Source organism: Diplotaxodon limnothrissa, linkage group LG16, assembly GCF_057381915.1.
Source record: "Diplotaxodon limnothrissa isolate DT_005_m linkage group LG16, D_limnothrissa_male_GT1.1, whole genome shotgun sequence".
Classification (NCBI taxonomy): Eukaryota; Metazoa; Chordata; class Actinopteri; order Cichliformes; family Cichlidae; genus Diplotaxodon; species Diplotaxodon limnothrissa.
In genome coordinates this window covers 20,966,544-20,979,477 of record NC_140611.1, presented here as the reverse complement: position 1 = coordinate 20,979,477, position 12,934 = coordinate 20,966,544, and the positions used below count along the sequence as shown (strand labels likewise).

At 39.2% G+C, this 12,934-nt stretch overlaps 1 protein-coding gene across 1 annotated transcript; it reads left to right on the top strand.

Moving 5' to 3' along the window:
* Positions 1-9,213: 9,213 nt before the first annotated feature.
* On the top strand, positions 9,214-12,551 carry LOC146616109 (uncharacterized). The gene is made up of 5 exons (XM_085375049.1): positions 9,214-9,295; positions 10,953-11,279; positions 11,995-12,130; positions 12,223-12,259; positions 12,453-12,551. Exons 1-5 carry the CDS (start codon positions 9,214-9,216, stop codon positions 12,549-12,551), a joined length of 681 nt encoding a protein of 226 aa, XP_085231175.1.
* Positions 12,552-12,934: the final 383 nt, after the last annotated feature.

The window sequence follows — 12,934 nt, the reverse complement described above, 5'->3', positions numbered from 1 at the left end:
CTCAACTTTTTATAGCAACAGATTTAAACAGCTTTCTTACATGTAATTTAATAATAAAAACAAATATAAAATGTACTTAAAGCTGCATTTTTCTTGGCTACTTGAACTTCTGTCAGTTTATAAATAAGTCAGCAGTTTACACATTTGCCATTTCAATAAGGAGAGATCGTTCGGAAGAACTGATCTCTATGATATACTGAGATAGAGAAATGGATTGATGTATCTGGTGACTGAACTATGGTCCCAATGGTGATCGGATTTAAGACAAACCCCATCTGGAGTCGTAGTGCTGATGGTGGTAAAAATGAAGATTATGGCTCTGAGTGACTCAGCAAGGTGGAAATGGGGAGGAGGTGGGTTGCACGTATGAGACTCTGAAAGTGTAAGTAACAGACCATTGAGATTTAAACTCTGCAGAGTGGAAGCTGATTGGCTCAAAGAAGGCGGTTAAGAAGATGATTGGACTGCTATAAGGATGTTAGTATTGAGATTAACAGCGTGGGAATGTAGCAGTAATGCAAAGAGTTCCAATAGTGGTTTACGTCCTGGAGCTCTTCCTTGGATGTCAGTTGTGCCAAGTCTCTTTTGTATTGTTCAATCTCAACACCTGGGTTCTGGGTTCTTCATTTGGATGAGTCACTGTTTACTCTTGGAATAATTTGGGTCTGACCACTGCTGGGAAATTTCACTGTTACCTGTATTTTTGTACACAGTAGCTCTCACTGTGGTTTGCTGGAGTCCCAAGGCCTTAGAGATAGTTTTGCAACGCCTTCAAAACAGATAGCAGCCTGGAAAGAGTAGAGTGTCAGTAAATTCAATGTCGTCTGACATGAACTTGTCTGGTGAAATAAAACCCAGATTTATAAAAACTGCATTTAACCACATTTCGTTCATGATTTAACAAGGGCAGCAATTGCTTTTTCACACAGGGTCAGGTAGCTTTTCTTAATTAACAACTGAAATCGTCATTTAATAACTACATTTTACATTCACACTTCACTCTGAAACATGTAATGGTGAGAAATATGCAAAACACTAAGAAATCAGGAAGGGGGTGACTTGCACACGCACTGACCTCATTGTCTTAAACTTTTACCACTTTTAATATCCTCCATTAGTCATGTGTTGCAATAAGGAAAAGCATAATTGGTCCACATTAAATATCTTACTAGATCACAGGAGTGTACTATGAAGTAAGTTGTATGCACTTAATGTATTTCAGGCTTTCTGCGTGCTAGCTGACTAGACTCCACCTAAGATCGTAGTCAGAGATAATGGGTATCATGATGGTGGTTATCAACTGTCTTTGTTAAACCTTCTGACCAACTGACAGCCTCTTGACTGAGTCAGAGACCTGGGTGACAATCCACAAAGAATAGAAAAAAATAAAATGAATAATACGATAATAATGATAATGATACAATGCTGGCGGAGAGTGCTTCTTCACCCCTCTGTAGTGCTGCAGGAAATTGTGCTGTGGTTTATGTTTAATGTGACAAACAGCTGTACATTTGAGGTGTTAAACTTTAAACTTGATGCAGTTTTTTATTAAACCTTTACTTATATAGGTAGTCCCACTGAGACTCTGGGTCTCATTTACAAGAGAGATTTGTCTGTTTCAGACAAATATTTTAAACTTACAGCAATAATAAAATAGCAATAAAATAACAACAATAAAAATTGACTACTGTCAGTCCTTCTGCAACGTATTCCATGAAGACGAGGCAGAAAAGGAAACTCCAACATCCAACAACTGAATGTAATAAAGTCCTAAGACCACAGGCTATGGCCAAAATGTTCATGTATCACGTAATCTGAGAAATAAGAGGGGACTAAACCACAAATAGGTTTATCGTTAAACATTACAGGCTACTCAGTGCATTCATGTCTGAATACCCATAATTACAATTCATAGTACTCCAGTACACAGGACTGGCTTCTAAGGCTACATTCACACTGCAGGCGAAAGCGCATCAAATCCGATTTTTTTGACCCTATGCGACGCATATCCGATCATGGTGTGACAGTGTGAACGGCACAAATCCGATATTTTCAAATCCGATCTGGGTCACTTTCGTATGTGGTACTGAATCCGATACATATCCGATGTTTCAGAAAGCGACTGCTGTGTGAACGGTCAAGTCGCATTAAATCCATCTTTTACGTCACTGACACAAGACAGACGCCAATTATCAGCGCCAGAGAAGCGCCCGAGAAGACATCGCGAACGCTTCCTGGCCATCCGGTGAGACTGCTGGGAAGACAACATTTTATTTGTACTGCATAACCTGCAGATTCTGACAGAAATCTGCAACTATCCTTTGAAGCACTGCTCCTCTAAAACAGCAATAAGGATCATTATTAGGTTATTTACATTATTATGTAAATAACAAAATAACTTAAAGCAAAAATTGGGAAACATGAAGTCTTTATATTAAGGGCCATCAGTCAAACAATATAGTTTGCTCTGGGTCTAAACAGAGCGCGTTGTGTGTGACGTCTTCTTTTGCGCATGCGGGCCGCTTTGAGCGTTCACACTAGAGCGCGTTTGCTGTCGCATTTTATTTGTAGTGTGAACAAGCAGACAAAAAAATCGGATTTGATCAAAAAATCGGAATTGAGCATTAAGACCTGCAGTGTGAACGTAGCCTAAAAGAAGGCTTCTTTCGGTCCATGCTTTGATGTGTTTAGTCATCACTACAGAGTAAGACAGTTTATCTAACAAAAACAGAGTCTCTGGGGGCATTCGAAATGGACTGGTGATCACAGGGAGGGAGAGGCAGCCGAAGCATCTGCATTTGCATTTTAACTTCCTACCTTGTAAACTATGTGACAATGGTATGCTGACAGTGTTAATGCTCTGTGCTACACACATGCTGAAGACATGGGTAGATTGCCTTAAGTTTCACTAAATGCTCTCAGTAAGCGCTCATGGTCTGTAAAGACAGTGAAAGGGCAGCCATACAGGTGCTGATGAAAACACTTTACAGCAAAGACTACTACTAATCCTTCCTTCTATAGCTGTGAATAGCCCTTTTCCGCTGCTGTAAGGGTACGTGACATACCCCACGTCAGGGGTGTCCAACTCCAGGTCTCGAGGGCCGGTGTCCTGCAGGGTTTAGATCTCACCCTGGGTCAACACACCTGAATCAAATGATAAGTTCATTACCAGGCCTTAGGTGAACTTCAAGACTTATTGAGGAGGTCATTTAGCCATTTAAATCAGCTGTGTTGGATCAAGGACACATCTAAAACCTGCAGGACACCGGCCCTCGAGGCCTGGATGCTTTTCTGCCCCTTTGTCCATGCAGTGTGAAAGAACAGCTTCTACACCATACAGAGAGGCATCGCAGGACATGATAACACACTTTTGGGGATCAAAATGCACGAGGAGTGGTGCAGAGCGTAACGGTTGCGTTACCTGCTGGAATGCCTTCTTATGAGCTTGGTACCACCTCCAAGGACTGTCTGTGCAGTAACCCATAGAGCGGTTGAGCACGGCGGAGAGGTCAGGCAAAAACTACATTTGACCAAACAGGGACACTTTGTTTTCTGCGCTAACCTGTTATTTCTCAGATATCAGCCAATTTGCTGGCAGATGCAATAAAATAATAATAATAATAATAATGATGATGATAATCTCTCTTCTCGTTACTTCTTATTGAGAAGAGAGAAAGACCTAACTCATGGAGAGGACACGCACAAAGACTAAGCTCACTGGGAGGAGCTTGATGACAAAGTGTACAAAAGAACATGCCTGACAGTGGTCAATTTCGACATTGATATGTTTTTTTTTGATAAAGTTTCTTTTAAATTGCAATGTATGCTCATAATACAGCTGATACACTCCTCATTAAAAGGATACAAGCATAAACCCCACGGTGTGAAGGGTTAACTAAGACGGATAGAGCTGAGTGTTGATGGTAAACACTTACAGAACACAGTATCAGACAGGAAGGGCTGATTGGCCTTGGGTGTATGATAACAGGGTGCTGTAGTCAACAAGAAATGGAAACTTCCTTGTGTCACTTGAAGCTGACTTTAGCATGAAAATAAGATGTCTGATCCCTGACTGGAAGTTAATAACTGTTGCCATGAGAAAAGACCCTGAGGAGAATAAATCAGGGGGCACCGCATCTCCCCATCAATAGCCAATCACAATTTTTTCCTGTTTTCATGTGTCTAATATATACTTGGAATTATGAATTGTATTTCATTCTCCGTGTGCAGACTGCCTGACACTGAGAAGTCCACAGCTGTGCAAGAAAAATCTTTAACTGCCTGATAATAAAATAGTGTGAACTGCTAGACTGTCTTCTGAACTTCTCTTAGTGAAACAGAACACAACAGTGACAAGATCCTTTGATCCTTTGACAACATCCTTTGATGCACACGAACGACTCCTTTACACAAACCCAGAGCCTGGACTTATAGATCATAAGCTCCCATTACATTGAAAAAAAGACAAGCCTTCTCTGTTGCATGAGCTGAGACAAAAAGGAGAAACAACTGAGACCAGTTGTGTATCATTTTGCCTTGAAATAGGTACAAATCATAACCATATGAATGGGTCAGTAACAGTAACACCACGTGTAACATTTTAATTTGATTCATATGCTTTGTATGAGCTAAAAATGCAGCACAGGGCAAGTGAGAGAGGAAACTTTATTTACAGCAACACAAACCAGTCATATCAGGAGCATGACGCAATCAACTCTACTCTCATATTTTTAAAAGTTTATGTTGCAAAGGGAAGAAAAGTACATTAAGCAGTAATTGTGAGTAAACTGGAACTGAAATAAATCATTACAAGATGCAGTGGGTATTCACTAAATGTAAACCAATCGAGCATATTTGATTTAATAACCCTTCATTAAGGTGTTTATTTGATTTGGATGGATTCTATTAAAAGTAAATGTGTAGAAGTTGCATGTGTCTGGAGTTGATGGCAGTTTTTTGCTCTTTTGTGTTGTTCATCTTGATAGATGTCCTTCTGGGTAGATGAGGAGATGAGATAATGGTTCAGTGGCGAGCCTGTGTGTGATTCATAGGTCAACACACAGAAACAGAGTGAGCCACAAAATGACCACCAGCAGGGAAGAAGAAGCGATGAAGACAGGCCACAAGAAAGCAGAAATACAAATCGAGGCAACAATGGTGGCATTAACTGATGGTTAGATGATTAGATGATGATTAGATGATTATGCTGTCCTATTCCTTGTTTTCTCTTTACAGGATGGTGATAACGATTTCTCCTGAAAGAATGGGGGAGACATAGCACAGGTTTAAGAGAGAAAGAACAATATCACACCTGTGAAGGATACCAAGGAGGGATGTGAGGCTTTCAGTTTAAATATGGATTCACACCTTAACGGGTGTAAAAGGAGGGATTTGTTAGAATTCATTTTTTATCTTTAATATATGTATTCCCTAATATTTTATATTTCACAAATACCTCATAATTTTAATCACACATTTTATCTTTTACTGCACCAATTAATTTGAAATTCCAACCATTTAATAATAAATTGTAAAAACCTATACTATGGGTTTCTTTGTCTTCTCTCATAAAAAATTAACCCTGACATCTTTCATTCCTTCTTTATCTTTAGCACTTCTGCATTTCTTGGTTAAGTGCCCCTTTTTCTCACAGTTATGGCATATACCTTTAAAAATGCAGTCCTTGGCAAAATGTGCACCCCCAACACTCCACTGGCTTCCATGACTTGCTTTTAACATTGATGTACAGTGGCTGGGTGCATACTGCCGTTAGCTTTCTGATTTTCTTTAGGGTTATCAGCTGCTGTCACTATTTTATGTGTTCTTAAAGTTAAGTTTGGTTTCTCCCAACAAGTGATGTTGCATGTTGTCATCATTGATACCTCAACATATCAGATCCAGTCGCCATCTCTCTCTGTGAACTCTGTGAGCCAACGAGCTAGCTAAATGCAAATTCATACTCTGACCATAATCTCCCGAGAAAACACGTTCATCTTTCTTCTTTTGTTTTTTATTCTTGCCACCTAAAAGGTGTTATAACCTCGGGGTACTCATTCGTGGAAATTTAGTGACCTTACTAGGATTTTTAGGTCCTGATGGGCAAACCGTGGTTCTGTGGTGCAGTATTCCCAAACACATCAACACTATCACTTCTGTAACAATATTTATTTTAAAAATATATAATTTCTGTTTCAGTGTTTTTTCATTTCTTAACCAGCAGTGGTGGGTGGGGGTTCATACCAGATGAGTCAAAAGATGAGTAATGACTTTCTCTGGTGCTGCTGGTCAGCAGCATTCTGGTAAAAGCTGTTATTTGGCTGAAGACCAAAAAAGGAAGAGGAAAAGCGTAAGAAAAACAGAAGCTGGAGGTACGAGTAGGACTAAATATAGAGATTGTGGTTGGTAAAGGAGGAGACCTTGCTGATATGATGGAGAGAAGGAGGTAGACATATTTTGTGTGTGTGCAGGGGACAAATATGAAGGGAGGCAAGCTGTATTAAAACTTTGTAGAAAGGAAGAGAAATAGGACATTAATATAAATAGTGTTGTGGGGACGGAGAGATGGTCAGACAGGATCAGTTTGACATCGAAAGGTTAAAGAAAAAAAATGAAAACAAAGAGGTTAGCAAAGAAAAAGTGGAACATTCAGAGAAATTAAGAAAGTAACAGGAGTACAAGGAGACTGGGATTACAGGAAATAGACAGGTGTCAAAGACAACACACAAGAATGATAGTGAGTGGTACAGACACCCAGGAATTCATTGGCTGGTCAGAGAGACAGAGCTGGACAGGATCTGTAGCAGATTAATCTCCATCATTAATCTGCCTAAACTGTACTTTGAGCACTTTAAGTGCTCCAGGACAGTAGAAAAGCCCTACATACAGTAAAAATCAGTCCACTTATTATTTATTAACAAGTGGAGAAAGTGTATTGAAAAGATGGAAGGAGCAATTTGAGGATCTCCTAAATGTAGAAAATTAGTTAAAGAAGAGGACAGATGGATGAAGTCAATCAACAAGGGCAGCGGATAAGTGAGAGCAGTAAGAGGATATCCAAGGAATGTAGACGAAATGTACTGGTGCCGGTTTTCAGAAGAACGGTAATAAATTAAAAGCAGTTTGCAGTGAGGGGTGAAAAACTGCCCTCCTCTGGCTGCTGAGTGAAATAATGAAGTAAAGTACAAGTTTTCCAGGACAGGATGTTGTGAAGCAGGGGTCCTTAATCCCAGTCCACGAGGGTCCCTGCAGGTTTTAGATGTGTCCTTAATCCATCACAGCTGATTTAAATGGATAAATTACCACCTCAACATGTCTTGGAGTTCTGCAGAGGCCTGGTAATGAACTAATCATGTGATTCAGGTGTGTTGACCCAGGGTGAGATCTAAAACCTGCAGGGACACCGGCCCTCATGGACTGGGATTGGGGACCCCTGTTGTGAAGGAAGACATACAGATGGGTGACGTGACACAGGAAGATGCTACAGATTGGATAAGATAAAAGCACATAATCCACTGTGACAGCCCCTGAAGGAAGCAGGCGAAAAAATAACAAGAATTCAACAAAAGCCTTCTCTTCCTTTGGATTTGTGGCAATGCCATAAGACCATAAGACCCTGCTGAGGTTTTTTTCAATTCAGAATTTATCCACATATTGTTTAAGAAGTTAGCAGTCATAGCACTGCAACATCAAAAAAAAGAAACCAAAAAGGAAAGGCTTTTGGGTTTCACTTCTGTCAATGTAGCCTGGAAAGGCAGTAGGGTATCGGCTGCCCTCTGAGGCCCACACTTCCTGCAATGCATCATACAATTAGTATTTACAGAAAAAGACAATAGAAGGATCGTTGCAGAGTTACGCACCGGTCAAACGGGGTCGCTGTTAACAAAGTGGCCCAGAGGAGGCTTCTGCAGCTACAACCTATCCAGGATATAATTGACTGTTAATGACTGGACTGTCACAATGGTTCCTTTCTTTTTTAGCCATTCTGCTATTAAATTTGCTGCTGTGTTTGGGACCACTGTCCTGTTGTATGACCCAGTTTAGCTTTCACTGTAAAGCAAATTGTACAGTCTCCTGCATTTTTAAGGAAATCCACTACTTTGATAGCTTCTGTCCTGCATGTTTTCCACTTTCTCATTGTAGCAAGCTGAACTTTAAATTGTTCAGAAATAGCCTTATAACCCTTTCCCGATTGATGGGCAACAGCACTCGTTTTGTATCTAGATCTGCTAAAGAGCAGCTTATTTATTTTTTCAATCATATTCTGGCACATAATACCTTAGAAGTAACAGAAGGCGTGCTTTCTTTTTTTTTTTTTATAGTGACTGTATATCCCACATACTTTTTGAGAGATGACTTTTTATAACAAGCCTCGAAAAGACAAAGTGTCAAGAGAACAGAAGCACTGTCGGAAAAAAAAGCACAGAAAAGTAAAGTAAACCTCACCTACTTTATGAGATGTTATCTATGACCTGTTGCTGTGGTATTGGTAAAAGTAGAACAGTGCAATACTGGGTGGGAAAACTACTACAGTCAGGGTACACTCTCACAGCATCGTCTCCGACTTCAAAGACCCAACCAGCCAACCAAAAGAAAAAAACGGCATTTCACTCACGTGGTCACACACCAAAGTTATCTGTTTCCTGTTTGCACGCCATTTCTGTGGTATTGTGTAAGTATCTGGGCATGGTCTTAATACTATGCATGTATGTCCACTGTGCAGGCACACATGCAAAGAAGCTGTACGCTAAAATTAAGATGATTATTAGATATCAAATTTTCCTGCTTGTGTGACATCAAAGCTGTTAAAGTTGCCGTGCAGAGAAAAGGATTAAACAGCATATGACTCAACGGTAAGAAAACAGTATTGCTATTTAGTCTGTACCACCTTTAGGTTTGCACAGGATGTGACCGTTATCGTTCTTATGAGCAATTTATTGCTTTTTATTACAGTCATAGGGTATTTAAAGATTACTGTTTTGATACTGCACTTCAGTTTCTTGTAATTATTAAGAAACTCTCAGCTGAAAAGAGCTCGAAAAGTTTTCGTGCATTTAAAAATTTTGCTCTTTTGCGTGACCCTGTTTTTTGTTGCTTTGTGTTTAGGACATCCTTGATATTTACTTTTTGACACTCAGTGAGAACAAAATACCAGTTGCAGATATTTACATTCCAAATGAATAAATAAATAAATAAATCTTTTTTTTTTAAGCTGGCATGGAAGACTTGTCAAGATATTGGGGAATCGACAGGATCTTGTTTCTCATATGCTGCATCGTCTCTATATCTTTACAAGCAGGTAAAATTTATTTTACGGCTTTGACAATGAGTATAATGTAATGGAAAAGTTTAATAGTTTAATTTTTTCAGCTTTTGCTTTTATACTGGAAGCTACATGGAAAAAAGTATGAATAGTGCAAAATAAGCTTAATTTTATATCTGGATTATGACTTAAACTTCAGTTCTTTGTTTTTGGGGATGGGCTGTATTCTGCAACGTGCCTGCCTTTTTACAAAGCTGTGTATCCTTTTTTGTATATTTGTCACAAAATACGGTTAAATGTTGATTTATATCTCAAGTGAAGTAACCTATCCAGATCTACCTGATATTAAGAAGTAATTCCTCCCTAAATCTAAACCCTGTTGCGCAGCCTTGGCAGCAAGAACTGCGATCAGCAGTAACTTGTAATGCGTCTTTCAGATCACTGTGGACAAAACTTGACTCATGTCTTGGCCAGACACTCTTTAAGCATTTTCTTTTAAAGAGCAGAATTCATGAAAACAGAAAAGCAGCCTCCGACCATCACACTACCACCACCATGTTTTACTGTAGCTATGATGTTCTTTTCATGAAATGCTGTATCAGGTTTATAGCGCATGTGCCGAGGCTCAAACCTTCCAAAAAGACAAACTTCTTTTCTCTTGAGCCCACAGATTAATTTCCCAAAAGTTTCATTGATCAACAAGTTTTTTTTATGTCAAATGTGAAATAATCCTTTGAGGTTTTGTTTATTGGAAGCTATGTAACTCAATTTTTAGGGTGTTTTTTTTTATTTATAAATGTTGAAACATGAATACTGACCTTAGCTGAGACAAGTGAGGCCTGAAATTCTTTAGATGTGGTTTCATACCTCAGACACCCTGTGTGGGTTTTTTTTTTTTTTTTTTTTTTTACCTCCTCATCGAGTCGTCAATTCTCTCTTGGGGTAATTTTGTTAGACTGGCCACTCTTGGGAAGGTTAATGTTTATTTACTTGTGGATACTGGCTCTCACTGTGATTTGTTGGAGTCCCAAAGCCTTAAAAATTACTTTATTACAGTCAGGTAGATTTGGATATCTTTTTTCCTGAACAAATAGAATCACCATTTGAAAACTGTATTTTTAAAATGTATGTTGGTTATCTGCTCTGAAGCATACAAAAAATAGGAAGTGGGCAAATAGTTTTTTCACAGCACTGTACATGCGTTCAATATTGATAAAGTCAGAAAAAGGATGAAAAAGCAGAGCTGGCATAACGGTGGGCTGCAAAGTGACTTGAAGAGAAACCAGCATCGATAGTCAAGCGATAGTTGATAGTACCCATAGGGTACACAATGAGATTATGTACCCTATGGGATATAACAGTTGAAAGTGCGTAGGAGCATCAGCTGAGCTAACTGATATACCAGGATTAACTTCATTCAGTGACCTGCTCTGTATGTTCTTCTACTCTTTATGCTCAAAGTTAAAGCTAACCATCTACAGCAACTGTGACACGCTTTCATAAAAATTAAAATCATGTAAAAAAAAAAAAACAAAAAAAACCCACATTTCCCAAAATGCAGTCCTATTCCCCAAAATACTGATGCTGCAGAATGTAAACACAACCCAAGCTTAGTATACTACAGGATACTATATATGTAATGGAAGTAATGAGTAAATGAGGCCTATAAAGGGATTTTTTTTTGTCTTTCAAGAAGCGAACAGCACTTCCAGGATGGTGGGGAGCACAGTGACCCTGCACTGTACCAGTAACACAACCGGTGACCTCCTTCAACTGACATGGGGAAGGAATGGGACTTGTCTTTTTAGTTTCAGGCCACAGAAAACCTCAAACAGCAGCTCTGTCACCTTAAGCAAGTCTCCTGCTGCTGCCACCCTGAATCTGATCATGTCCACCTTAGAAAGCCAATCATATGCACTAATCATAGAGAGCGCCCAGAAAAGTCACACAGGAAACTACACTTGTGCAATGACCACAAACTCTGGAGTCTTCGAACTGAAATGGGAGCTTGTGATTATAGGTGAGTTTATCAGCTTTTGAAGTTTTTAGATTACAAAAACCAACCAACCAAACAGACAAAAAAGCACACCTTACACACCCATCAGGACTGAATACAGTGTGGGGGTGGGGCAGAGGCTGGCTGATGGTGGGGCACGTAAAGAAGAAGAGGTTGACAACAATGGCATTTTTTAGCTTATCCCATTTTTATCTTCTTTCTAAAATACACAAGTCCCTGCCCTTTTACTCTAAAGATTACACTGGATTAACTGCAGTTTGTGGGACTTTTATAGGCGGCTGGTGAGAGCACTACTCAAATGCTGTTCTAGGTGAAAGTTGAAAACTCACCAACACACAATAGCGCTGAGCACCTCTGGCTGCACTGACATTTCCTTCATAATTGTGCATTGACCTTAATGTTAGATTGTGTGGCAGGATTAATGCTTTTCCCACTCAAACCAAAGTATGAAAGTAGAAATATAAAGCTCCCAAGTTTCAGACTTTACATGAATGACATGAATGACATGAAGCGGTAAAAAAACATTTTGTGAGATGCCTGAGGTCTTTTCAGAGACCACAGGGCAGGTGTAAGCACTTCTGACTTCCTTTCTGAAAACATAGAGCTAATAATAATAATAACAACAAAAAAACAAGATACTGCTGTTGGTTGGAAATTAGCATATCTGAACCAACTGAATTGCAGTGAAATGACTCACTTTTTTTATTTTATTTTACAGAGAACGCTGAAGCTGAAAGTTCGAATAAAATCAGCAAAGTTACAACAATTGCAATTATTGTACCTTCGCTATGTTTCCTGATCGTTATATTAACTGCTGTGATCATTCTCAGAGGAGTCTGCAAACGACGTTCACAGTGAGCTTCCTCCAGTCATTCTTTTACATTATTTTATGCCATTGCTATTACAAATAAAGTGTTTTTTTTTTCTTTTTCTTTCTTTTTTACAGAACAATCACCCAGCCTCCTAGAAGGTTGGTAAGTGTGGTAAGTTAGGAAGTTTCTTCGTTTTTTTCCCATTTATACACAATACTTAGACTTAGAAGGTCAAATAGATCTGCCACCTTTTCCAGCTCCACTAGCACAAGGACAGAAACCAACCAATACCACAATATCTGCATTCATGTTGTATTTAAGCTCCTTAAATATGATGTTTTGTTCCTCTTTTTTCCTTCTGCAGCGGGAGCCGACACAACCCACTTATGAAAACCTGGATTTTGTAGGTCGCCAGCAATGTGGACAAATTCAGGTTCACCCTTATAAATACAGGGCTGAGTGATATGAATCGCACAGTAAAATAAGGCATAACTCTTTTAAACGATCATCCACTTTAAACAGCTTTCTCCCTGAGTGTGTTGTAATGAAGAGCACAATCTGTACTTGAAGATGCATTATTTTTTCTCTGGGTAACTGAAAACCAGTCAGAATGTGACATCATCGATTTGTAATCATAAGTTGACAGTACATCCCTGTCAGTTTGTATAGGGTGTGTAAATCCTGAGCAAAATAGCTTTCTTGGAGCTCCTAAATGCACTGTTATTCACTCACTGGCTAATGTTGTTTTAAATGAATTCAGTTTTATTTATACAAGTCCAAATCACACCCACATGTCATCTTAGGCTGCTTGTCTAGTAAGCTCAAGACGTTACAGTTTTACAGAGA